We start from the raw sequence: 25,513 nt of genomic DNA, 5'->3' as shown, positions 1-25,513 counted from the left end.
TTATAATTATAATTCATTCTTATATTTTAAACTTTATTTTTGAAACGTGTATTTATCTTTCACTAAATTTAGTTTTCAAACACAAGTAATGTAATCTTTTTTCTATGTTAAACTGATAATATTGAATTGACACCAAAAAAAATACAAAAATAATGAAAGATGTACATTTTTTAAATTGAGTAACATAAAAATGTATTACTAGGTATTTAATCTATGCTATATCTTCTTTATGCTCGTAGTTTTTGATTGGCATTATTACATGGCAGCACCGAACTGTGTTGTGTAGAAAATATGGCGTAAAGTGAACGTCGCACATGTCTCTTAGTGATTTCGGTAAGGAGTCAAATATTATACCGAAAATTTCTATATTGATGTACGAAAGAAGTTCTCCGATTAGAATTTATGTGATGAAAGAATGTAAATATGATTAACAGATTCAAAAACGAATTATTCAAGTGTAAATCTCATTAAACGTGAGTTCCAACAAGACGAGTATTTGACCAGCCATTTCATAAGACCTTACGTTTATTCTTGTTAGTGTCTTGTTAGTTAACAAACTAGCGTGGCATAAATTGAATGTTTTCTTATTCATTAAAATACTAATATTGGCCAAGAATCGTATATATCATCAGACAACATTTTGTTAATCGTCATGAAACGAAAAGCCTTGTTTTAACTCGTTTGTATTAGCACAAGAGCGCATTCCGATCTTCTGAGTATTATGCGCTCGATTTTCGTTCGTCTAATCAAACGTTTTTTCATCGTACAAACATTTTAAATCGTGTTACACGTTTTTCGTCTTTAGATTTTTAACAGTCATCGGTAAAAGTGTGAAATATATTAATTATTTGTGCTTGTATTTCGTGGACTCTTGTTTTGTGACTTGTTTACATTATGTGTTGTTTTTATTAAAAAAAGTTCTGTTACAATAACATTTAATACATTATTTGTGCAAGTTAGTAACACTAATTCGAACTTTAAATTTATAATTTCTTATTTACGAATGTTCATTTTGTTGGTTTAAATAAAACGAAAGGATGGTTATCTTGTCTGTGTTTGTAAAAAATGTAAGAAGAAGTGATTTTTATTGCTACTTTCAGAGACTGTAGCAATACTTGATAAAAGAAGTTTATTGGTGAAATGTAATTTAATACAAGATAATACATTATTACAAGATAAAAATGTTAGTTTTTAAAATTTTATGAAATTTTGGATTTGGATAAATGTCAATTGTAATTTTATATTGTTTTGAAATCTTTTAGATTGAAACAATAAAAAGGTATACGAAGACTGGACTCTACAATATATATTGCTAGTAAGTATTAAGTGTGATAGATATTAACTCTGATTATAAATATTAAAAGAAATTTACATATGAATAATTGTAATAGATTATTTTTTATATTGTTGTATCATTTTAATAAAAAATAGCATTCTGTTTCTAAAAATTTATTCATATATAAAATAATTTATATTTTGTATATTATATTAGGAAATTTAATTTATAAAATTTAATAGAAAAATTTATTTTAATTTATTTGGCATTTATATAAGAGAAAATGTAGAATAGGGAAGTAGTAATAGAGTAAGGAAGAAAGAAAAAGAGAGGGGAGAATTCTGATGTCGGAGAAGAGAGCCATTTTCCAAGTCTTCGTTTAGACATTCTAAATATAACTGGAGGCTCTATAGGCTTTCCTTACTGTGTCATACTGTGCAGAGTAGTATCTTACTGTGTTGCGTAGATCTCCCTCATTTTCTACCTTTAGTATGGCATATTGCCAATTTTATTTGTCTGAAAATTACTGATCAGTTGTAACATTATCTCTAAATATTATATTTATTAATTAAAAGTGAATATTCCTTTTTTTTCTATATATTTATGGTAATACTTATTAATCTCTTTTTGTTTAATAATAATTTTAATTTATTTTAAAAATAATATAAATATAATTAATTTATTAAATTTTTGAATATTTTCATGTAAAAATATAATTTTATTTTATTAAAAAACAAACAATAATTGATGTTGTGTAAATTAAAATAATATTAAATTACATAATTTTTTAAGAATATATTTAAAATTAGATTGCATTTTTATTGAATTATCCACAATAAATTATTTTTAAAAAATAAATTAAATTTCTTTCAGATATTGCATATTTTATTTAATCTCTTATTGCAGACCATGGTTTGTAGAGCTGGTCAAATATGTTTCATTCAATGTAGTCTATCTGGATTTAAAGATAAGTTTACCAGTGACAGACTACTATTACATGAATCTACCCGTGGTGAGGAGCTTTATGTTTATATTGAAGAACATTGTCAAATACCACAAGACAGTTTTCAATTATATTTAGTATCAGCTGGGAAATTGGTTAGTAATATTTCTTTTTGTTTCATTATTAATATAATTATTTATCAATAGTTTACTGGTGTTTTTTTCATATAAATTAAAATTATTATTACCATTAGATTAATTTATCAGAAGTGAAAGATAAAACAATGTCAGAAATTGGTGTGGATTTTTCTTTTGATCGAGAATCTTCAAGTGAACACAAACCCACATTATTAGTTATGGACCCAACAGATATCTTAATGCAGAAGCAATCATCATATTGTATTATGCGCCATCAGTCTGCATATAATCCTCCTCCACCATCTCCTAATCATTCATCAGTATGGGGTGAAGATAATAATATTGATTTCAAAAGTCTTATTAAATCTGAAACAAGTATGTGATATTTTATTATACTTTATTTTTTTTTTGCAATAATACAAATTAAAATTTTATAATGATATATTTTATTATTAATTTTTCATGATATTCTTTTTAAGATTATGTTGGTTTAGTCAATCAAGCAATGACATGTTACTTAAATAGTTTATTACAAGCATTATATATGACTCCTGAATTTCGAAATGCATTGTACAATTGGGAATATATAGATGGATCAGAAAAAGACGAAGCCAATAGTATTCCATATCAATTACAGAAGTTATTTTTAAATTTACAGGTTTACATAATTACAGTACAATTACATAAAATATATTTTATAATTTTATGAATTTATGATTATAAAAACATATTTAAGTACATTTTTTATATTTATAGACATCAACAAAATCAGCAGTAGAAACTACCTCATTAACAAAAAGCTTTGGTTGGGATTCTACAGAAGCTTGGCAACAACATGATATTCAAGAACTTTGCAGAGTTATGTTTGATGCTTTAGAACAAAAATTTAAAAATACTGAACAAGCTGATTTGATAAATAGACTTTATGAAGGTATGTACATTTGAAACATTTATGAATATTAGAAAGGAGTTTGTAATTTGATTTTTATATTGTTAGGAAAGATGATTGATTATGTTAAATGTCTTGAATGTGGTACTGAAAAATCTAGAGAAGATACTTTCCTTGATATACCATTACCAGTAAGACCATTTGGTAGCAATGTGGCATATACTAGTGTGGTAAGTTATTATGTTATATTTTTATTTATAAATAAAATTTATTATATAAAATATTATTTTTAATAGGAAGAAGCTTTAAGAGCATTTGTTCAGTATGAAATTTTAGAAGGAAGTAATCAATATCATTGTGAAAAATGTAATAAAAAATGTGATGCTCATAAAGGATTAAAATTCACAAAATTTCCTTATCTTTTAACCCTTCATCTTAAACGATTTGATTTTGATTTCAAAACCTTTCATAGAATTAAACTTAATGATAAGTAAGTATATATGAATTTTTTTTTTTTTTAATATTTTTTCATTAATCTTATGTTTTTATATTAAACTTTTAATTTTAGGGTTACTTTTCCGGATACATTAAATTTAAATTCTTTTATTGCTTCAATGCCAAATCTCCAAGAATCTCCAAGTACTGATGAAAATAATAGTTTAGCAAAATGCGATGATAATTCTATAACAGATAGTGGCACATTAGATGATGATTGTCCTCCCTGTGAAAACAGTCTTCCTAATAGTAATCATTCAACAAATCATGATCAAGATGATGATGAAGGTATATTGTTTTTATAAATTATACAATAAAATTTCATTTAATACAAATTTAAATTACTTATAACTTAATAAATAAGCTTTAACCATTATTTTCATATATTAATTTTTATGTTTATTTTAGTCTTTAAGAGTCACAATATATTAATTAATTATTTTGTATACATTTTAATAATTAATAATTATTTAAATATTTTATTTTTAGGCATAGATATGAGTAATGGACCTTCAACATCGAATTGTACTATGCATAATCATGAAAATGAAAAAAATCGTAATAGTAATGCAGCAAAAGGACCTTATAATTATGAATTATTTTCAATTATGATTCATAGCGGTAGCGCTAGTGGTGGCCATTACTATGCTTATATAAAAGATTTTAGAACACAAGAATGGTTTTGTTTTAATGATCAAAGTGTAACGCAGGTATTTAATAATATTTATTTATAATCCTAATAAATCCTAATAAAAAAAAGTAAATACTATTTAAATATATGATGTTGTTATAAATTTTGTATTATTGTATTAATTATAGATAACTCATGATGATATTCAGAAAACATATGGTGGTGGTTCAACCAGATCATATTTCAGTGGAGCTTATAGTAGTACTAATGCTTATATGCTCATGTATAGACAAATTGATCCCACTCGTAATACTTTACCTATGCAAGTACAAGATTTTCCAAAACATATACAGGTAAAATATTAGGGGATATTATTCTATTTAATGATATCTTTTTTTCTTTTTTTATAATATTTTATTTCAGGAATTATTAAAAAAAATGAAAGAAAATGAAGATAATGATAGAAAAAGTCGTGAAAAAGATCTAGCCACACCTAAAGTAAAAGTATATTGTCAACATCCTACAGAAGATAAAAAACTGAATTTTAGACTTTCCTTTTTGCCTAATGCAACTTGGGCTGAAACGACAAAGTATGTTTATAAAAACTTTTGTTTGGAAGGCATGGTAAGCTTAAATCAATGTCGTTTAGTTGCTTATGATCCCAACAATGACTTGATTGTGGCTAGCTATGAGGGTAGAGAACATGAAACATTTGCAAATATTTGGTGTCATCGAGTGAATCGATATAGTTTATTGTTAGAAATACGTGATAAAGATCAAAAATTTGAGCCACATTTACGAGGTGGTACGTATTTGTTTGTACATATTTATATGTATATTCATTATATTAAATAAATTTTTTATTTCTTTTAATAGGTATTGTAACTAAATTATATGTCGTCGATGTAGCTAGAAAAAAACTTATTGAAGGACCATTAAATGTACGAGGTTTATTTACACAAACAGTGAAAGAATATAAACAAGTAGTAGGAAAATTTGTTAATATGGATCCAGATGATATGAAAATAATTTTACGAAAACACGGAACAGATACAATACTCGTACAAAATGATGACGCTATATTGGCAGTTGCAGAATTTTGTAATTTAGTTAAAGTATTTGTATGTACTAATTGTGATGCTGAATGTAATAAATCTTATTTGGAAACAACAATATCTAGAATTGCTGAACAATTGGAAAATATTATAACTCTACGCATAAGATTACCTCCTAATCCAAGTAAAGGTAAGTAAATGTATTTTTATTGAATAATTCTTTTGAATATTCTTTTCAAAAATTATAATATATATTATATTTTGCTAAATGCAGAAATGTTGGATGAATTAAATATTCCTATGTTAGAAGAAGTATGTAAAGATAAAGAAAAATCTGTAATTGACAGTCCATCAAAAGCAAGTATTACTGAATCTCATCGAGATAGTGGTACAAAATGTAATGATACTTTAAAAGGTGGAAAACTTATTGAAGATACTCCAGTAAGAAATGCAAGTCCTCAATTAGGAGAGGGTGAAGAATGGCATACTCCAGAACAAAGTAATAGTGAAGATAGTAGTCTGAGTGATAGTGACAAAACATTAGTTGGAGACGCTCCAGGAGATGATGATTTTCAATTACCTTATCTTCCATCGAGTACGAGTAATCGAGCTATTAAAATGTTAAATCAAGTTGGAATCGAAAACTGGGATAATATTATCGATGATTCAGAATATTATTTTAAAGCTACTCCATATACAAATCACAATGAGAAATGTATGTATTTTAAATTTGTTTTATAAAATATTTAAAACAAAAATATTTAATAATAATTACTTTGACTTCAGTTCTGAAAGTATTAGTAGACAAAAGAATGATATTCAATACCTTGAAGAAAAATTTAGAACCATATGTAGGTGTACCCGCAGAATATTTCAAAATTTGTCGCTATTTTGATGAATGCGGTGAATCAGACTGTAGCTGTTTACTTAGTCAGCTTGTTTCTTACGAAGACGGAGAAAAACTTTGGATAGAGATAGGACGGGCTTTACGTAATGGTGAATTTACAGTAAAATTGCATCAATTTTTCCTTGATTCGGCTGAGGTATAATAAATTTTCTTATATTTTGTATATTTTGTATATTTTGTAATTTTAATTAACAATATTATTATTAATATAAATGATAACATTTTTTTTAACAGGGCAAATTTTTGTTCGAATGGATAGTTTCGGAAGATATGACTGTAGGCCAAGCGAAAAAAGAGATTCTTGCAGAAATGAAAAGAAGATATAATATAGAGATACCATACGAAAGATGTCGATTAAGAGAAAAGTGTTTTGTGTTACCATCGAAAGTACTTTTAGATCATCAAAAATTCAAGGACTTTCAGTTTTATTCTCAATTTGAAATGATTGTACAAGAGTTACCTGATAAAGATCCAGTTACCAATAGTAATCAAGTTATTATATTTGTCCGACGTTGGTTCCCTACAAAAAGACACTTTGGACCACCTCAAGAAATTGTTTTAGATGAAACAACAATGGAAGAAATGATGAAAAAAGTAGGTTAAATGAAGAAATTATATATTTATTAAAAGAAAGTAATCAAATAATAATGTTGAATTTTTATTTAGTTATCTTTGATATCGGATATACCAGAAAAGTATATAAATATAATGAGAGGAAAGGGTTCAGTACATATACCTGTTGTACGAGTTGAAAATGATGAAGATTGGATTGAATTAACATCTGGTGACGAACTTAATGTTGAAGATGGTGCTGTATTCTTATATAGGTATGTCTTATATCTTAAAAATAATTATGATATAGAATGTATAAAATGATTAAAGTAAAATATAAAAATAATTAACTTCCGAAATTTCTATTTAATAGAGATAGCAGGGAAACTTCACAACCATTAACACAAGAAGAGTACAATGATATCGCAATTCGAGAAGTATCACCTTTTTTACCACTTTCCTCTGCATCACGTTATAATGCGCGTAAAGAAAAAGCGCTTAGAATATATTTGGATGGTGAATGATCCTCCATTGAACATACGTATTCTGAAAAACAATTGTTAAATAGGCATGTGTGGGAACATGAAACGTTTGCGTACAAAGTGATAACATCGTGTCAGGTATTTGTGGAATCAAGTACTCAACAATTACAAAATATTCTGTGCTTCAGTAAGTCTTCAATATTTCAAAGCTTCCACGTCTTTAAAGTTTTTTGGCTCTTCGAACCAATCGGATTTATAAAATTCCTTGAATTTGTGAAATATTACTCATTACCAAAAGATTTCAAATTCAGATTATCTCGTTTCATTTCAATGTGTTTTAATACCATAAGGATCATAAAATTCCCAATAACATATGGATTATTAAGCTATAGAATTTCATTCAAAAGCACAAATACTGATGAAAATAATGAAAGTGCTAAATAATAGTGAATTATGTATAAGAAAGAAGAAAAAAAAAAAATGAATTAATGGTGATAATTCGAATTTAAACTATGGACTTCTTATGATATGTGTGTGTGTAATTGACATATATATGTATTTGGAGTTCCTGCAACTACATTATTTTCACAAATTCCTTAATACATTTCTTAATCTCAAGAATTTTTATATCTTCACATATCTGTATCAAAACGTTTTAGCTAATCATCTTGTTTAAAATGTTAAATATTTTTAATGTCAAAATACAGCACAGAGTATATTCATATTTGTTGATGTTTAAGAAAAAAAAAGAAAAGAAAAAGAAAACATTTATCTGACACAACATAATTAACCCTTTTAATGCCAGTATAGGTTAAATTGCATTCTTACAATATAATAGTATCATAAGTCTTGAGTTCAATTATTTAATTTGAAAGTAGTAGCGCTTATATAACTGTTTAAATTCAATAACTATTTCAAAAATACAAATATTTTCTATGATTTTGGATATATTAAATATACATTCTATGAATTTATTAATAATTGATACATTCTACGAATTTATTAATAACTGATACAATTTTATATTATTAGCGTTACTATTATCAAATTAAAAAAAGATTAATCGATGAAATATAAATATTAATTTTGGCCAGATATGTATCCTATACAATCTGTTTTAATTTATTTAATTATGTATGCTATCATTCATTACATGTTATGGGTACAAAAAAAAATCTGTATCCCTGGAAAAAACCAAAAAAGTATATTTAGCCACTTTTTGGCATTAGAACTATTTCCTACAAATCGAATTTTCGATATAATGAAAATAAAAGATTCTTGAAAGAAATTCACCAAATTTACATTTTGTAGACCAATGCTTGTAAATAATAAAACTTGTGAATCAAATATTGATATCTTTCTTCATATCAATATCACCATACATCGGTAAACAGAATATATAAATATATATATACATATAAAAATATGTTTTGTATTAAAATGTACGATAATGCAATGTATGCATGTAGCACACCATCCTTTTTGCATTTACCAACAGTTTAACTTGGCATTTTTTATTAATACTACATTTTTAGAAATTTTGGTGCTGAAAGGGTTAAATACAAAGTTGTTGTTAATCCCTGTCACTTATTAGAACGTTTTGATAGACTGTTCATGATTTATTATTTCTTTGCAATTGTTTCATCAAGGCAAGCGCATTGAATTAAAATTCGATAGAAGTATTAAAAATTCATTATATAAAAAAGGAGGAATTTATATATATATATATATATATCTTTGAAATAATAATATCGATTGTTGTACAACAATTTACAATGCTCTCAACAATTTTCAATATATAACTGTAATTTATATTTATAATATATTTGTTACATGAAAGCCTAGTTCAAATCGTTCGCGTGTGATTATATCGATATTGATAACTTGTTATAAACATGACAATCTAGATGTTTATAAAGTAAGGAAGGAAAATGAAGAAAAAAAAAAAAAAATACAAATAATAGCAAGTTTCATGCTGTGAAAATCTTGTTGATGCATATCATTATAATAATTGAAAAAATTACGAAATGCAGATCTATTGATTGTGTTTTGAATTATTAATAAAATTTATTCTTTCATTAAAAATGATAATTAAAAATTATAATTTTATCAATGATATAATTACATATAATATAAATATTAAAAAAAAAAAATAATGATAAAAATCATTTCTTCTATATTTTATAAAATAAATAAATTTTACATACGGTTATGAAAAATAATTACGAACTAAAAAATTATCATTGATAATTTTTTCAGTTTCTTATTTAAAAATTGCTTACTATTTGTCATTACATATTTGGAGTATTAGTATTTTTGCTGTATTTGAAAATAATGAAAGACTTAATTCTTTTTATCTTCTTTTCATATTATTTTGAATCCCATTGTATCATTTGTAATTTAACGAACTAGGCTTTAATTTGTTTTTGTAATTACCAAATATTGAAGTAGTCTCTTTTGTGCATAATAGTAGTATATGTGCGAATAATAAATTTGAAATTTATAAATTATCAGAAAAAATTTAAATTTAAGCACTCTGTAACCCCATTGATATTTTTATATTTGTTTGTACTGATTTAAAAAGTTTGTAAGACTGCGAACATTATCGATTATTTGAATGAACTTTTCGTTTGAATTATATGTTATTAAATAGTTTTTAAAACTTTTTTCTCAAACACTTCTTTGTTATTATAAGGAAAAGAAATCTATTGCAAATTTACTATTTCATTAATTTTCAATATTCAATATTTACATATATTCCTATAACAATTTTCAATATTTATATATCTCTACTTAAGTATATATTTAAACTTTTTAAGTATTTTAGTTTTGAATTGAACGTGAGTATTTCGCCATCTTTTGATTAATGTTTAAAATATTGAAGTATTTACATATATTTATGTTAATGAAGTAATACAAATGACATTAAAAGTCGTATTGTATCTTTTTGCAGATAAGATAATGTCGAAATTGTAACGCGCAAACTTTAAATATTATGATTGTAGTTTCTAATGAATTCTTTTCATTATTGACGATTAAATATGTTTTTGTATTATACACTACAAAGCAAATTATGTTCACTTATATTAATAATTGAATACCGAAGTGATTGAATTTTATTGTTTGTATTTACTGGTGTTTTCTCTTGCCTTTGACGATTGTTATATCCATTAATTTTTAATATACTTTTTTGCGTGAATCGTTTGAAATGGACTGAATAAATATTTCGTTGAAACTATGTTTTTATTTCATGTTTTATTTTTTTCTTATAAAATTTATTACTTTATTATTTTATAGAAGAGATTATTTACTTAGATAATATATTTATGAGCTAAACAAATATACATTTTATATAAAGACGAATAAGATATTTTTAAATTAATTTTTAGCAATTTTTTAAATTCATTAATTATTTATTAATTTCATTTAGTCTGAAAATGTTATTTTTTTCAACATAATATATTTTTAATTTTTTTCATTCTTTATTTCTTATTTATTTTCTTAATTTTTTTTAACATAACTAAAAATTATTAAATAAAAACTATTCAATTTTACAAATATTTTTATACTAAACATCATTTAAATATTAATGTACTTTTCTATATTTTGAGAAAACTAAAACTTATCATCTACTATCTTAATGTTTAATTATTTTCTTTATTAAAATAAAGATTATTAATATTATTGATTTAATTCAGAATAATCATAATTAAAATTAAAGATCAATCTTTGATAGTATCGTTTTTCGAATATTTTAAAATTGTTTTTTATTCTTTTTGTTGACTGAATTTTGTTGGCTTTTATTTATAGTTCACCGCTGTTCACAGCGATGCAAAAAAATATATATTAGGATATATATTTATTCAAGATCATTGAGATACATTGTAAAATCGAGAATATCTATATTTTTACATTAAATATTAAGATACATTTTTAAAAGAGAAATTATAAAAATATGTTCAATTAATATTCCTACCTCATCTGTGATCACGTGATGCGAGTAAGTATAGAATAAATAAAAAGAATAAAGAAGGACAGAGATAAGAGAAAATAGTGAAATCAATGCCATCTTTAGAGTGTTGTAAATGAAACGCATAAAAAAGGAACGCAGAAAAAAGGAAGAAAATAATAAAAGAAGGATAGAGATAAACTAAGAATTGGTCATTAGAGCCATCTCTGAATTCTTTTAAAAAGATGTTTCTTTGAACAAATATCTTTAGTTTTCAAAAGATGGCATTCATGGCTAATTCTTTGTAATCTATTCTTCTCTTACTATTTTCTATTCTTTCTTTATAAGTTTCATTTGCAACATTTTAAAGAATCATTGATTTCAATATTTTAATTTTTTTTCTATCCTTCTTTTGCTTTTTTTATTTATATTTATGTTTTACTTGAGACACTCTAGAAATGTCGCTGATTTTTAGTATATTTAGCGTATCTCTATCTTTTTTCGAATATTTGCTATTCTTGTCTGTATCATCATGAAGAGTTTCATGTTTGCCAACACATGTGATTAAAATTTTTGGATGTATATATATTAAATAAGAAAGTAAAACATAAACATTGACTTTGGGTATTATATTAATAATTTTGTGTGAATAAGAAGAAATTTATATTTCTTTCTATTACATGCAAAATATGGTATACTTACATTTTCCATCAAATTTAACAGAAGAAGAATTGATGTTGCAAGCGAAATATAATAAACTTAAAAGAAAGGTATATATTTATAGGTTATGTTTATATTTTATTATAATAAATATTTTAATTTTTTAAATATATTATGAATTTATTTATTTATATACAGTTACATAATTAGATTAAATGTTATTTATATGTAAATTCTTATTTGAAATTTTTAAATTTTTAAATAAAATATTTTACGATAGAATGTTATTGCTATTTTTAGGTTATTTTTTAGTTTCTACGATTACCTTTTTTAATTTTATTTTTTTTACTATATATGTTAATTTTATATAATTTTATATAATTTTATATAATTTAATATTAATTTTTAAAAGAAAAAAGCACTACAAGATTTGAAAGCTCCAAAACAAGAAACTGAACGTGTACCACAAACGCCAAAACGGCCTACAGAGGCTAGAGATGCTAGGGAAGTTGCCAAAAAGTTGATAAAATCTGGAGTAATTACAGCTCCAAAAACTCCCAAACGACCAGAACAATCTTTTAAAAGACCGCGTGGATTAGTAAGAAAATTAAATAGTACAGAAAAAACAGTAAGTTCTTATCAACCATTCTCAGCCACACAAATGGAAGAAGAAGAACCAGAAACAGTAAGACCAAGAGTTAAAGATTTATATGATAGTTTTGTGAGTGCTCAAGATACAGAAGATCGAACTAGTAGAGATGTACAATCACCATCTAAACAAGAAATGAAGCCAAGAGCTGGAAATACAATATTTGTATGTGGTTATAAGATATCGGAAGATTTTTTGAAGAAACATTTTCAAACATTTGGAAATATTATAAATATTTCAATGGAAGCAGAAAAAAAGTAATTAGAATTAGTTTCAAATATTTATTCAATTTACTTTCATTTGAAAGGTCTAATCTCATCATTAATATTTAAAATTTTAGTCGTGGATTTGTCACATTTGATAAAACGGAAGCTGCTGAAAGAGCAATTAGTGAGATGGATGGTAGTATGGTATCTTCTATTCAATTAAAAGTATCATTAGCACGAAGACAACCTATAATAGAATCTATGACCGATGCTACATCTAGTTCTATGTGGTCACCGATTGCAGCGAATTATTCTCAAAAAAGTGCACATAAAGATAGGAGAGATTTAAAAGTGTACGAAGAAGATCTTTTTGTGTGAATATAATATTTTTTAATTTATCTTATGTTATATGTTGTTATTATAAAGTTTTAACAGTCAGAGAATTTTTAAAAATAGATTTGTACATAGTATAATTATACTTTAATATTTGCAAGATATCAAAAAATATTTTTTTCAAATGTATCTTAACTGTTATAACTGATATTGCGCTGATTATTATACATACATTCGTATTTAGTCAATACGAATATACGAATATATGAATAGGCAAACAAGATATAAAAACATATTATTCTATTTTAATTTTTCTCAATCACTTATTATTCTTTATCAATTGGTAATTTTTAGATGATATTTTGAATTTGATCTTTTCCTTTTAAAAAGGATTTTTATCAATAAAAAAATAATTATAACATTTGTGTTGATAATAGATCTATAATTGAAATATATATAGATGTATATATGTTGTTTTTATACATATTCATTATTTAGCAATTAAATACAAGTATTTTTATAATAAATTACGTATAGGTATCATTTCCTTCACACCTATCAATCAGTCAATATAATTTTTGGCATGTTTAAATTGTTCAAACAATTGTAAAACAATTAGATATAACTCATACACGTTTATTCAAAATGTAACAAACATTTAACATGATTATCAGAGATAAACCTAATTACTCAATTATTTGACTAAATTTTCATTCTCTTACTACGAGTATTAGGTCTATTCTCTTATTATTTTTCGTTTGTAAAAATAGAATGTCCGTTATGTGTATATAAAACTATTTTATAATGGCGGTCAATAGAAATAAAAATAATAGCATGAATTTTATTTGTAGAACTTTCATCAACTTTATTATGTTATTTTGGCGGATTAAAATAGTCCCAATGATGATGATGCGTTATCGTTCGAGGATTGCTGAAATAAAATATCAATAAACCTGCGACCAAGAGCAATAACGCACACAACGTTAATTCCACTTCTCTGATCTTTTCCCGTGATTCTTCATTACCTACCATGGATGCCATATAATTCACAAAATGCCTCATTGCTCTTAAACCAGCTAATCGAAGTACCCTGATCAATTGTCTGGTACTATCTGTAATACTTGGTTCGGTATCGGTACGATGACTGGCCAAAGAGAAAAACTGTGAAGGAATTTGCGATGCTGGAAATGCGATGAGATGAGTTCCTTCTAACGCAAAACAAGAGGGCGAATGAGACGATTCTCTTTGGCTTTCTCTGTCTGACTGATCCGTGAACGACGTGTAAGAGATTACAGCACGTTGCGGCTGTATTTCGCTGCTAGTGCCGTGACTCGTGACACTGTCTGGTGTGTCCGGTGTTACCGAGATGACCGGTGGTAACGATCGAACCGGGGAAGCGGTCTGCCGTGTTCGAGAGATACTTATAGGGGATGGCGATCTGGACCTCGATTTTCGAGTCTTTTTTTCGCTAATCTCGCTCGATGTTTCCTCGTCTTTCCTCTCTAACGTAGAAAATTCGCGGAATTCTGGCGGCTTCCAGTCGAAGGTTGGATCAACTGATTCATTGTTAGCTTCGAACACACGATCCGAAGATAATCTCAACTCGGTGCTCTCTTCCAGGGTGGTTGTTACAAAGGGAGGACGTGAAACGTGGGATTCTTTTATGTTGAATTCCTTAGCTGTGCCCGTGCTCAATGAAACAGGTCTTTCTGTATCTAAAATTCGTAAGGACTTATCTTGAATGTTTTGAACATCAGAAAATGATTGTGTACTAGGAATATCTTTATCGCTCGATTCTACTTGCGAGATTGTTAGTGCGTGTATCGACTCTTTGTTCTCTACTTGCGCGACTGATAGTGTATGTGTACTTGGTATATCCTTTATCTGGATTACTTCTCTTTTAACAACCTTTTGATCCTCGCTCTTTGGTTTCTCCTCTTCTTCGCCAATTTCTCGAACAATCGTCTCTTCGTCTAGTTTCCGTTCCACGCTTTGCTCCTCTGCAACAGGAATGTCTGCTGTCTTCTGTTCCGCCTCGATCGCTTTGCTTTCTTCTCTCTGATCTTGTATTCTGAAGGCGGTCACAGTCTCCAAATGACTTCTGATTGCCATCAACTCCCTAATAATGGAAGGAGATAGACTTTCCCCCATACTGCCTTCTATGTTCTTCAATTCGGATGCGGTAATGATCAACGCGTCCACTTCGGATGCAACGATCTTACTAGCCTCGATTTGAGAAACGCTAAGACGATCCACTCTTAAATCCCCGACTTCCAAATTAGAGATCCTCACAGGCTCGTCTGAAAACAGGGCGGATCGAATAGATTTTAGATGCGGTTCCTGCTCGTGGATTGGCTCACCCAAATGTGGCGCGGATAAATGTCTATCCTCGAGAGCTTGAATCTCTTTGGACGGCGATGGAGATTTTAACGAAACGGTATCGTAACCCTGTTCCGATTGTTGTTCATCTTTGCGCAGTCTCTGCGATATTGGCAGGGGAGGAACAGGTGGTGTGCCCATGCTCGACGGACTCGGTATTCTCTCCGTGGAGACCATGATCTGCGAGCCTGAGATAGATGGCGCTACGACCAATTTCGCCTGCGTCACTTCCTCTTCTATCACCACGTCATCGGGCAAAGGATCAGTTTGCGTGGCAGTGGTTGTTTCCATGGCGATTTCTTCTCTCAGTTCACGAGTGGATCGTTCCATCGACTTATCCTTTTTGGATCTAGGTGGCCTAGGTGGCGCTGGCAACGGTCGTCCCTGCATCTTACTCAAAACCTCGTCGCTACGCAGATCTTTATGCTCTCCGTCATCAGAGTCGATTTCTATGTAAGGAGTCGACTCGGTTGCTTGCAAGGTTATGTCGTACGTATCGTCCATCAGTATTATATTATTTTCGCTAGATCTGGCTGGACCAAGTGTACTGTACGCTCTTTGGGGACGTTTAGGTGGATTCGACCTAGGAGCAGTGGCAAACTTGTCTCTTTTTCTTCTCGGTGGCGGCGGTCTGGGTGGTTTCTCTCGTTTCTCTATAACGGCGTAACCTGTCAATTCTCTTTCAAACTCTAAGTCGTCCCGCGGAATATCCTCCTCCACGTAACCGGCTTCTGGTAACGATTCCGCGCCATGGGACGTTCTATCCTCGTCCAAAGCGACCGAAGTACCCCTGGATCTGGATCTTCTTTTCGGCGGGATCGGGGCCGGTTCCATGTATTCTTCCTCTCGAAGCCTCGTCGCCAATTTCCGAATATTCTCTTCGCTCGTTGCCATGATTTCTTCAGCCGTGTACACTTCTTCTTGTTCGTCTAATCGAACGTTGTACATTTTAGACAGCGACGATGAAAGAGGTTTCCCGGGAGCGGAATCGCCGGCCCACTCGGCATGTCCATTGCAAATCGCAGGTTCAACTAGTTCGCCGTTCCTCCGCTCAGGTTCTTTTCGCGACCGTTTTCTGCGAGAGGGCGCCACAGGAGGTACCGGCGACGGTGGGCGAGGAATATCCGTCGCGAGCTGCGATTGGCTACGTTGCAAAGATCTTGACTTTCTGCGCACAGGCTTCACTACCACGATGTCATCTAACGGCTCCACGGGAAGTTGGGCCGGCTCTCCCTCCATCTGATAGACCACTCTGTGCCTGGAATCGCTTCTGGTTCGATCACGGAACATCTGGTCGTCCGTAGATTCGCTTCGACGAGCCCTGTTCGGCCTGATAGGTGGCGTAACATCGTACGACTCTGTCGAACGTTCTTTGTCCTTTCTTAAGGATCTGGTCCTCGCAGGGCGTCTCGGTGGAATCGGCACCATTTCCTCGTCGGCCAAAACATTTCTCTCCGGCCTCAAAGCGTCTCTGATCTCGCCCGTCAAGTATTTCCCGAAATTCATGTCATCCTGGCTGAGTCCACTTTCTCGTAGGAAAAATTCATCGGAATCGATCTCCTCGATCACTCCGTGGCGTCGTCGTTCGCAGGAGCTGCTGCTCGAGTGCTGCTGCTCCCTGTCCGATTGAATGGACAATGGTTCAGGCTCCTCGTCTTCGTCCATCTCTTCCTCGTATTCCTCCTCCTCTGACGGGGTCTTGTGCACCCCGTATCTCCTCGGATCTACGGCTGCAAATGATTCTTCGTATCTTGGCTCTTCTCTAGTATGCAGAACCTCCTCTAAGGACCTGGATCTTGGAACGGGTCTGAAATCTTCTCTGCGTATCTCCTTCTCCTGTTTCCATTCGCCTTCCGTTCGTTTCTCTACATCTTCCTCCTCCTCCTCCTCCTCCTCCTCTCCACGCTGATACTTCAATTTGTCTCTGCCCGTGTACGATTCCTCCTCCGTTCTCGAAGCATCTGACGTAGGAAGGTGCGGCGTCTGACGATCCGACGTTTCCGGGGATTCTTGCTCGTAGTCCATGTATTGAAACTCTTCTTCCCGCTTCTCCTCCCACGGTATGGCGACCGCTCCCCCCTCGCTCATCGACAACCTGGGCTCCTCCATGGAGGGATATCGCCACGGTTCGGATCTCTCCACCGCGGTTTCTTCGCTCGAGCGATGCTCGTCCCCGTAGCTCGCGGTCTTGTCCAATCTTCGAGCCCACTTCAATCCGTCGCTCTTTTTGCGCACCCGTGGAAACGTGGCGCTCTCCGCCGACTGCGCCCTGGACTCTTTAGGCGTGGAGGTCGCGTACTCGCCTTTGTTCCTCGATCTCTTGTCGAATATTCTCGGATACGCGGAAAAGTCGAAGATATTCTTTCGCGAGCCAATAGTGGACTCGGTGGAACGTTGCTCGTGCAGGGGGGGGGAGGCTCTCTTGGCGGAGCGAGTGAGGGCGCTCGGGAAGCGTATGTTGGGCCGCTTGATGTTGAATCTCGCTCTGTCGGGCAGATGGAATCTCGCCTTCTCCGAGAAATTGAACCTCGGCCGTTCGGGCAAGTGAAATTTAGACCTGTCCGGCAACGAGAGCCTTGGACGACTCATTGGCAAATTCATGAACTTGGGCCTTTCGGAGAACGAGGATCGTATCCTGTCCATGCGACTTGGCCTTTTCTCGGGCCTCGATCTGTCCGACCTGCCGCTCCCCCCCTTCTCCTGCTTATGTCGGTCGGAGAACGCGAACGTTGGCCGTTGGATGTTTCTCAGGCGGGAACGTAATTTGCCAGCCTGCGTTTTCAACTTTTGGGGCAGGCCACGGGCGCCCCGACGAAGGGGAAGCTCCTCCAATGCCAACGAGTCTACCTGAAAATAAAATGGCGATGATAGGCATGTTGAATCATTGGTTTATTGATCTCTTCTTTTTCATACATGGAATGCAGCGTGATGCAATTAGACGACGATGCAGACGGATGCTCGAGGCTTGTCACGAGCTACTTTCGTTATATCTCGTCGTTGGACGCGAACTCTAATAGTTCCTTTTTTGAACGTTGAGGAACGTTGCGCGAAAGGTCAGTGAAACGATCGAGAGGAAGAAAGAGATAGAGAAGATTGATTTAGAAGATAGAAATAGTATGTATAAGTGAGAATGAAAATAGGATAAAGAGGAGGATATAGCAAAGGTATGTTAGATACGTGATTTTTGTATCAAGAGCCGATTAAATAATAAGATTCTTAAATACGTAAGGTCTATTTAAAAAATTATTTAATTTCCAATCGAATACAATTAACTCAATATCTCTGAATCCGTTGTATCGAGTTTAGAACGTTTCTCGTAACGTTAATGAGCCAGAAACAGCGCTACGGATCGTGGAACGCGTAGAAGCTGCCGTGCCTCAAAATAGATTGTGCATCCTTATCCATCAATTATCATTTTTCAGAGCGAACCAATGGCTGTGCTACGTGTTGCGTAATCGAGCAGAAATCGATGACGAGATCGAATTTTCATTCAGGTCATGTTGCATTGTTTTAAATCAACTTGTTGTCTGGATTTACAATCTATTTTTCACGACATGTGAAATATAATATAATTTGTAAGAAAATTACTTTTTCTTACAGATTTGAAGGTTCTAGAAGATGATGAAGGAAGATTGGGATTGTGCAATTGATGGGGACATCCGTGTTTTCTGGAACGCGATTGCACAATGGTCCTCGGACAGTGGCACGTTGGCTCTAATGCTTTTTATACGCATGTTTCGCTAAATATAGGCCGTGATGGGCAATAAACGGGTGAACGTCTCGCACGACATTTCTCGAGACGTATTCTCTTTGGAAGATTCCTCGTCTTGATGGAGCGTGTCGAGCTGGTTCCTTTGAAAAAAAAAAAAAAAAAAAAAAGGAAAAAGAAAAGAGAAAAATTTGATTCGATTTTTTAACACGATTATTATTGTTTCGAACGGGATTAATCGATGTGCTGTCCAAAAAAGATTTTTAAATTCGATCCAATTCATCTTCGCGCGATATTTTTAATCCTGTAATATTTAGAGATGGATTCATCACATCGCAAATAATTTCCACGTCCTACTGACTCACTCTTGTTCGCCGTTTGGTACGAGGTATTCAGAAACTATTCAGAGTCTTCCAGTTCTGGTCACCTACCGTCACTGCGTCATCAGTATTCATCACAAGAGCTTAATCTGATATCTTAATTTTAATAACAGTAATATATCCAATTCTTAATTATAGACAATGACTGAATCATATATTAAAATGTTATATTAAAACGATGCAAAATTAACATCAATGTAATAACAAATAATTCAATTTATTGTTCAATATCCAATAATTCCTATTAAAACAAAGAAGAAAAAAAGAAATAGAAGGATGATTTACATAATAATAAATATTAAATATTTAATATAAATATTTAATAAATATTTAATTATAGATAATGATTGAATCATATATTAAAAATTAAAAACAATGCAAAATTAACATCAATGTAACAACAAATAATTCAATTTATTGTTCAATATCCAACAATTTCTATTAAGACAAAAAAGAAAAAAAGAAATAGAAGGATAATAGTTGATGATTTATATAATAATAAATATTAAATATTTAATATAAATATTTAATATAAATATTTAATTATAGACAATGACTGAATCATATATTAAAAATATTAAACAATGCAAAATTAACATCAATGTAACAACAAATAATTCAATTTATTGTTCAATATCCAACAATTCCTATTAAGACAAAGAAGAAAGAAAGAAATAGAAGGATCATAGTTGATGATTTATATAATAATAAATATTAAATATTTAATATAAATATTTAATAAATATTTAATTATAGACAATGACTGAATCATATATTAAAAATATTAAACAATGCAAAATTAACATCAATGTAACAACAAATAATTCAATTTATTGTTCAATATCCAACAATTCATATTAAGACAAAGAAGAAAAAAAGAAATAGAAGGATCATAGTTGATGATTTATATAATAATAAATATTAAATATTTAATATAAATATTTAATAAATATTTAATTATAGACAATGACTGAATCATATATTAAAAATATTAAACAATGCAAAATTAACATTAATGTAACAACAAATAATTCAATTTATTGCTCAATATCCTATTAAGACAATTCCTATTAAGACAAAGAAGAAAAAAAGAAATAGAAGGATCATAGTTGATGATTTATATAATAATAAATATTAAATATTTAATATAAATATTTAATAAATATTTAATAAGTATAATAATAAATATTAAAATATTATATAATAATAAAAAAAAGTAAACACTTACTTGACTGGTGTTGACCTCGCCATCGGTCCTGGAGTCGGTGGCCGGGGTGGCAGTGTTCAAGAAACGCTCCTCGAGACGTTCTTGTAACTGCTGCGGGGTCTCCAGCTCCTCGGAGGTGTCGCCAGTCTCCACGAGCTCGCGAGCCTCCATCGCTGTGTCCTCGATTTTCCCGTCCAACGGAAGGACGACATCGCCGGCTCGTGTCAGCTCCGGAGGTAGCCGTGCCCGGTCGTCGATGCTGTCGTCGCTGTCAGCGACGGGCACCACATCCGTGTCGGTGATTCGCACGACAGGCGCCGTCGCCGGCTTCGGCGACGACGACGGCGGTGCGATCGGTTCGTACTCGTGCTCGCTGTTACGAAAAGTTACTCGTTTTCTTCTTGCTCTAATTGGCATTCTTGCTCCTCTCTTCTTCTTTTTTTTTGATTAGTAAAAATGTGATGGCTCGGATATTGTTATTATAGTTTTCTTGTGATATGATTTATTATTATACACAGTTTGGATTTTGTTAGTTTTTAAATGGTCCTTTTCCGGAGACAATCCATGCTTAGAGTTAATTTTTTCTTCAAAAAAACTTTTCTCGTTTGTTTAATGTCAGTGTTGAGTTTCATCAATTTGTGTTATTTTCGTATATTGATCAAGTTGTGGCAATTTGAGCTCGATCGATTATATTGGAATGTGCGATAGTTTAAATACGAATAATATTTACGCTTATTTCCCAATTTGAATTGATTTTCTGTTAACTTGAATGTTAATTACTTGAGCGTTAATACAAAAAACACTTACCAACTAGATTACGTGTTCAAGTTAAATAAATTGTTATTGTTATTCGTTTTGTCTTGAGCGTTGATATATTTGTACCATTAGTATGAATACTGTTAGTTTCAAAATCAGTCTTGTTATTGAGCAAATGCCAGGGAACGAAGGCTGGTCAATCCGTGTTCGTTTCACTGGAAGCGGACGTCACAGTGGAAATAGTAGGCACTGATCAGGCAGATATTATGTTTCCAGCGTTGAAGCAGAATGTTCATAGATCGCAAGGTTAATTTGCAGACGGTTTGTTCGGGAGGGATCAATGTCGAAGGAAGATATTTGCTTATTCCTCCTTTGTTCTACGCTGCTTCTTCAAAAACGGCAGGAATACTGTTACAATTACAAATTCGATTAATTTTACTAATGAATTTTTAATAAAATTATTATTTATTATGTAGTGTTTCTTTTTTTAATTTTCAAATATTCAATTTATTATATTATTCTTTTAATTACATTTCGTAATAATTTATAAATAATATTTATAAAATCGAATATTGAATTTATGAAATTCTTTTTCATTTAAATTGAATATTTGTATAATCTTCTATACATAAAAATATATTAAATTTAATAATTTAATAATTCTCTGTTTCTATAAAACTAACATAACGATATGCTCGCTATGTAAAACTCAGGTATTATATAGGTTATCTATAAGAATCCTCGACATAAAATTTTAACCTATCTCTATTTTGAATAGAGTTTCGACTTTCCGCGGATTGATCATCGATAGCGATACTCCCATTATCATGATATAATAACTCGATGTCCATTTAATTGCATCAAATTTAAATTCAAATTTTGAGGTTAGAATAGCTATTGTTCGCTCGCAGCAATCATTTTTCCTTCTCCTCCTTCTCTCTCTCTCTCTATTCTTTTTCTGAAATTATTCTATGCATACAAATATAAATAATTCTTTATGTACATATGCATAATTAAGTTAAAAAAATAATTAAGTTTAATTTTCGATTGAAAAGTATCAATTTTATTTTATAATCATAACATTAATTTATGCTTGTTGCTAATGTGTTAATTATCAACTGATTCAGAGGTAAAAATATGTATTTCAATCATGTACATTTACATCCATACAAATATTGAATTTATACATGATAAACATCTGCAATTATACGCATTCATAGTTGCAATGATATACACATATAAATCGTACATTTCATAATCTCGTAGATGTACATTTATGATCGTACACTGTCTTCGTACACAGGTAAACTCACAGGCATATATCAAGAAAGATAGATAGATAGAGGGATGCGAGAGGAGTTTGGACGCGGAACCGAGCTGACCGAGGATTCTATGTATAGCCAGCCGGGCGAACCTTAAATAGCTGTGGCGGTACGCGAGCATAGTCGAGACGCGTAACCTATACAACATCGTCTACTCTCCTTGTGCGTTACGGATGCCTATCAGAAGGGATATTCATTCGTAACTGGAAAAGGAATGAACTGACCTGGATACCGAATCTTTGGCATTTGGTCCAAAGCCGGGTTTCTAAACGGGTTGCTTGGTTATTTCGTGCACATATAAACGTAAGATTAGATGTAATTCAACCACATATATGTATTACACATACGTACATATAGAAACAAAATGGATATAGAATCCATATAGAACTAGTGACAATTCTACGGACAAATCTCGACGAGTGTTTCGAATAGCCACAGTTACAAGTCTATAAAGCTCGTCTACAATAAAATCGTGTGTTGTCTGTTGACTTGTTACTGACCTGCAGCGGACCGCAGGTGGCTGCTGCATCGTCCTGGACGGCGGTCTACCGAGGAGAGCACGTCGTTCCGGCAGAAGCGAGTCGCTCTGGTAGTACTGACAGCCACAACGGACCTCGCGGCCGAGGCTCGACGTCGACGACGCTCGCGAGGTGCGTCCACGTTGCTCCGGCTCCATCCCCACCCCCTTCGATTCCACTTGTCCACCTCCAGTCTCCTCTTCCTCTCTGCCTACCTGATGATGTGGTGGCGCGTCTGGTCTATTCACGATCGCGCCCTTTCCTCCTCCGGTTTGAACACACCGTTTTCGTTCTTTTATGCGTACCTTTCTTGGTTTTTTCTTTCGCGAGTTCTTTTTCTCGTTGCTATTTTTTTTTGTTCTAAATACTAAGTTACACGAACGTCGATATGCTGGCGTTGCGCGACATAATTGTCACCACTCTGTGTGTTGCACGAAGAAAGGAATAGAAAGAGGAAGAAACCGTGAACAGGAGAAAGAGAGAAAGAGAGAGAGAGAGAGAGAAAGAGGAAAGATGGTTTTCTTACAGCAGCCCACTAGTGCAGCGACTTCTAGGCGACTCTGTACCCTCTCTGGCTCATCTACGCAATATCGTCGCGGACATCAGGATTTATTTATAGAAACATTTCGTGTCGGATGTCTATTAATTCGACCGGGCAAAATTCACCTGCACACGCGTATCATTGTACCACCTGGCGGTCGTTACACGAGCGCCACGCAGGCGCAGTGAAGGGAGCTTTCGGCGCGCGGGAATTTGATTTTTTTTCGTAAGGTGCATTGAAACAGTTTTCAAAAGGGAAGTATCACGAATATTAATAGCGTTTTATTTTTAATCTTTAAACACGTTGTAATGATATCATATTATATTTATTTACAAATTTTGTTAATATTTAAGATTATTTTTTTTATAAGAATTTTAATTTACATTATAATTTTGTTATCTTTATTTTAATTTCGTTTAAATCTTAAATGATTTGTGTTAATATAGAAAACACAAGGGAAAAATATTGATATAACATCATAACAAATTTATTATTAATATTTAAAATTATTTCTTAAATTTTATTTTAATTCTTATTTATTTTGTCTCGTTTAAATTTAATTTTTCAACAAATTGAGTTAGGAATAGGAATTTCTAGAAAGGCTTTAAAGATATTGATACATTAAATTGTAAATATATATAGCGCTTATTGATGAAAATCAATCTTTGAAATTAAAATTGTATTAAATTTAGAATTTTTTTAAACATTATTATTTTTTAAGAATTTTTCTGTAAGAATTTCAAAAAGATAACAATTCCATAGTTTTTTCTTTTTTTTTACTTATTTTTATCATTAGATATAAAAAATCTTTTGCAGTTACTTTTATATTACCAGGGATTAAAATGTATTTAGCTGTTTATCTTATAAATGGATTTGTAACGTTGCACTTCTAGATTTTTAGTTTTAATTTTTTTCCACGACAATAATATGAAACAGAATAATAAAAGAATTGTTATCTTCTTAACCCTCTATAATGCAAACTCAGAAACCACGCGTTTTTTTTTTACTGCATTGTATTAAAATGAATTAAAAATTTATAATTATAGAGACTTTATTTTAATTGGTCTTTACGTGATCCAGCAAGATAAATAAATGATTATTGGCAATAATCCAAAAATATACGCCAAATATCATTTAAAGGTTGTAAATAATAATAATAAAATAAAATATATAATAACGTTTATTATTTACATATAATATATATATAGATATAATGTATGTTACAACAAATAATATATGTATATAAAGAAATAATATTTATTGAATATTTAATTAAATAAGGAATCGATAATTTTCATTTGCTTAATTTCGAAAAAGTATCGACAAAAATATCGAATTATAATATTTACGATTATAAAAACAGAACTTGTCAAGTTAAGTTCGTTAAAGCTTTTCTTTATGAATCTATATTTTTCCTCCTGAATCTTTCAATTAAAAATTTAGCCGGTTCAAGTAGAGATCAATTAAAGTGTTAATTGCATTGCATATAATCTACAATTTTCTTTTTGTAATCGAAAAAGAAAAAACTCTGAGTTAA

The 25,513-nt window shown here is 31.1% G+C and overlaps 3 protein-coding genes across 9 annotated transcripts; 2 read left to right on the top strand and 1 right to left on the bottom strand.

The window, feature by feature from the left end:
- Positions 1-260: 260 nt before the first annotated feature.
- LOC122710292 (ubiquitin carboxyl-terminal hydrolase 47) lies at positions 261-8,714 on the top strand. 5 transcript variants are annotated; one of them, XM_043928045.1, is made up of 19 exons: positions 277-473; positions 1,101-1,183; positions 1,263-1,315; positions 2,183-2,374; positions 2,473-2,731; positions 2,836-3,014; positions 3,113-3,287; positions 3,354-3,475; positions 3,542-3,735; positions 3,814-4,028; positions 4,230-4,450; positions 4,560-4,724; positions 4,795-5,176; positions 5,248-5,616; positions 5,701-6,141; positions 6,213-6,469; positions 6,568-6,927; positions 7,000-7,160; positions 7,259-8,714. In XM_043928045.1, the coding sequence occupies exons 4-19, from the start codon at positions 2,186-2,188 to the stop codon at positions 7,407-7,409; spliced, it is 3,840 nt and encodes a 1,279-aa protein (XP_043783980.1). In that variant the 5' UTR covers positions 277-473; positions 1,101-1,183; positions 1,263-1,315; positions 2,183-2,185; the 3' UTR covers positions 7,410-8,714. The 5 variants fall into 5 exon arrangements, with proteins under 5 accessions (XP_043783982.1, XP_043783980.1, XP_043783979.1 ...); XM_043928046.1 differs by having other exon boundaries at positions 302-333; XM_043928047.1 differs by lacking the exon at positions 1,101-1,183 and having other exon boundaries at positions 261-333.
- Positions 8,715-11,892: 3,178 nt separating this feature from the next.
- LOC122710308 (negative elongation factor E) lies at positions 11,893-13,473 on the top strand. The gene is made up of 3 exons (XM_043928061.1): positions 11,893-12,086; positions 12,389-12,882; positions 12,966-13,473. Exons 1-3 carry the CDS (start codon positions 11,997-11,999, stop codon positions 13,207-13,209), a joined length of 828 nt encoding a protein of 275 aa, XP_043783996.1. The 5' UTR covers positions 11,893-11,996; the 3' UTR covers positions 13,210-13,473.
- Positions 13,474-13,779: 306 nt separating this feature from the next.
- On the bottom strand, positions 13,780-24,145 carry LOC122710321. Of its 3 annotated transcripts, XM_043928082.1 has the most exons (4): positions 23,418-24,145; positions 20,861-21,212; positions 15,525-18,390; positions 13,780-15,464 (listed from the first exon to the last, which is right to left on the bottom strand). In XM_043928082.1, the coding sequence occupies exons 1-4, from the start codon at positions 23,591-23,593 to the stop codon at positions 14,038-14,040; spliced, it is 4,821 nt and encodes a 1,606-aa protein (XP_043784017.1). In that variant the 5' UTR covers positions 23,594-24,145; the 3' UTR covers positions 13,780-14,037. The 3 variants fall into 3 exon arrangements, with proteins under 3 accessions (XP_043784017.1, XP_043784015.1, XP_043784018.1); XM_043928080.1 differs by having other exon boundaries at positions 13,780-18,390; positions 23,418-24,143; XM_043928083.1 differs by lacking the exon at positions 23,418-24,145 and adding an exon at positions 19,142-19,395 and having other exon boundaries at positions 13,780-18,390; positions 20,861-20,995.
- Positions 24,146-25,513: the final 1,368 nt, after the last annotated feature.

The sequence above is a fragment of the Apis laboriosa genome, unplaced genomic scaffold (assembly GCF_014066325.1).
Source record: "Apis laboriosa isolate Shangri-la unplaced genomic scaffold, ASM1406632v1 scaffold14551_cov152, whole genome shotgun sequence".
Lineage (NCBI taxonomy): Eukaryota > Metazoa > Arthropoda > Insecta > Hymenoptera > Apidae > Apis > Apis laboriosa.
Note: the sequence above shows the minus strand (reverse complement) of the source record. Positions and strands in the feature narration are given on the sequence as shown.

What these genes read in the sequence shown, in the direction of transcription:
- LOC122710292 (XM_043928043.1), top strand. An exon ending in AGAATTAAACTTAATGATAA is followed by an intron (nt 3,736 to 3,813) that starts GTAAGTATATAT and finishes TTTTAATTTTAG; the next exon opens with GGTTACTTTTCCGGATACAT. An exon ending in ACCTCCTAATCCAAGTAAAG is followed by an intron (nt 5,617 to 5,700) that starts GTAAGTAAATGT and finishes TGCTAAATGCAG; the next exon opens with AAATGTTGGATGAATTAAAT.
- LOC122710308 (XM_043928061.1), top strand. Translation starts at nt 11,997, where the DNA reads ATGCAAAATATGGTATACTTACATTTTCCATCAAATTTAACAGAAGAA. An exon ending in ATAATAAACTTAAAAGAAAG is followed by an intron (nt 12,087 to 12,388) that starts GTATATATTTAT and finishes AATTTTTAAAAG; the next exon opens with AAAAAAGCACTACAAGATTT. An exon ending in TCAATGGAAGCAGAAAAAAA is followed by an intron (nt 12,883 to 12,965) that starts GTAATTAGAATT and finishes TTAAAATTTTAG; the next exon opens with TCGTGGATTTGTCACATTTG.
- LOC122710321 (XM_043928080.1), bottom strand. Translation starts at nt 23,593, where the DNA reads ATGGAGCCGGAGCAACGTGGACGCACCTCGCGAGCGTCGTCGACGTCG. An exon ending in CCACCTGCGGTCCGCTGCAG is followed by an intron (nt 21,213 to 23,417) that starts GTCAGTAACAAG and finishes TTTTCGTAACAG; the next exon opens with CGAGCACGAGTACGAACCGA. An exon ending in GCGAGGTCAACACCAGTCAA is followed by an intron (nt 18,391 to 20,860) that starts GTAAGTGTTTAC and finishes TTTTATTTTCAG; the next exon opens with GTAGACTCGTTGGCATTGGA.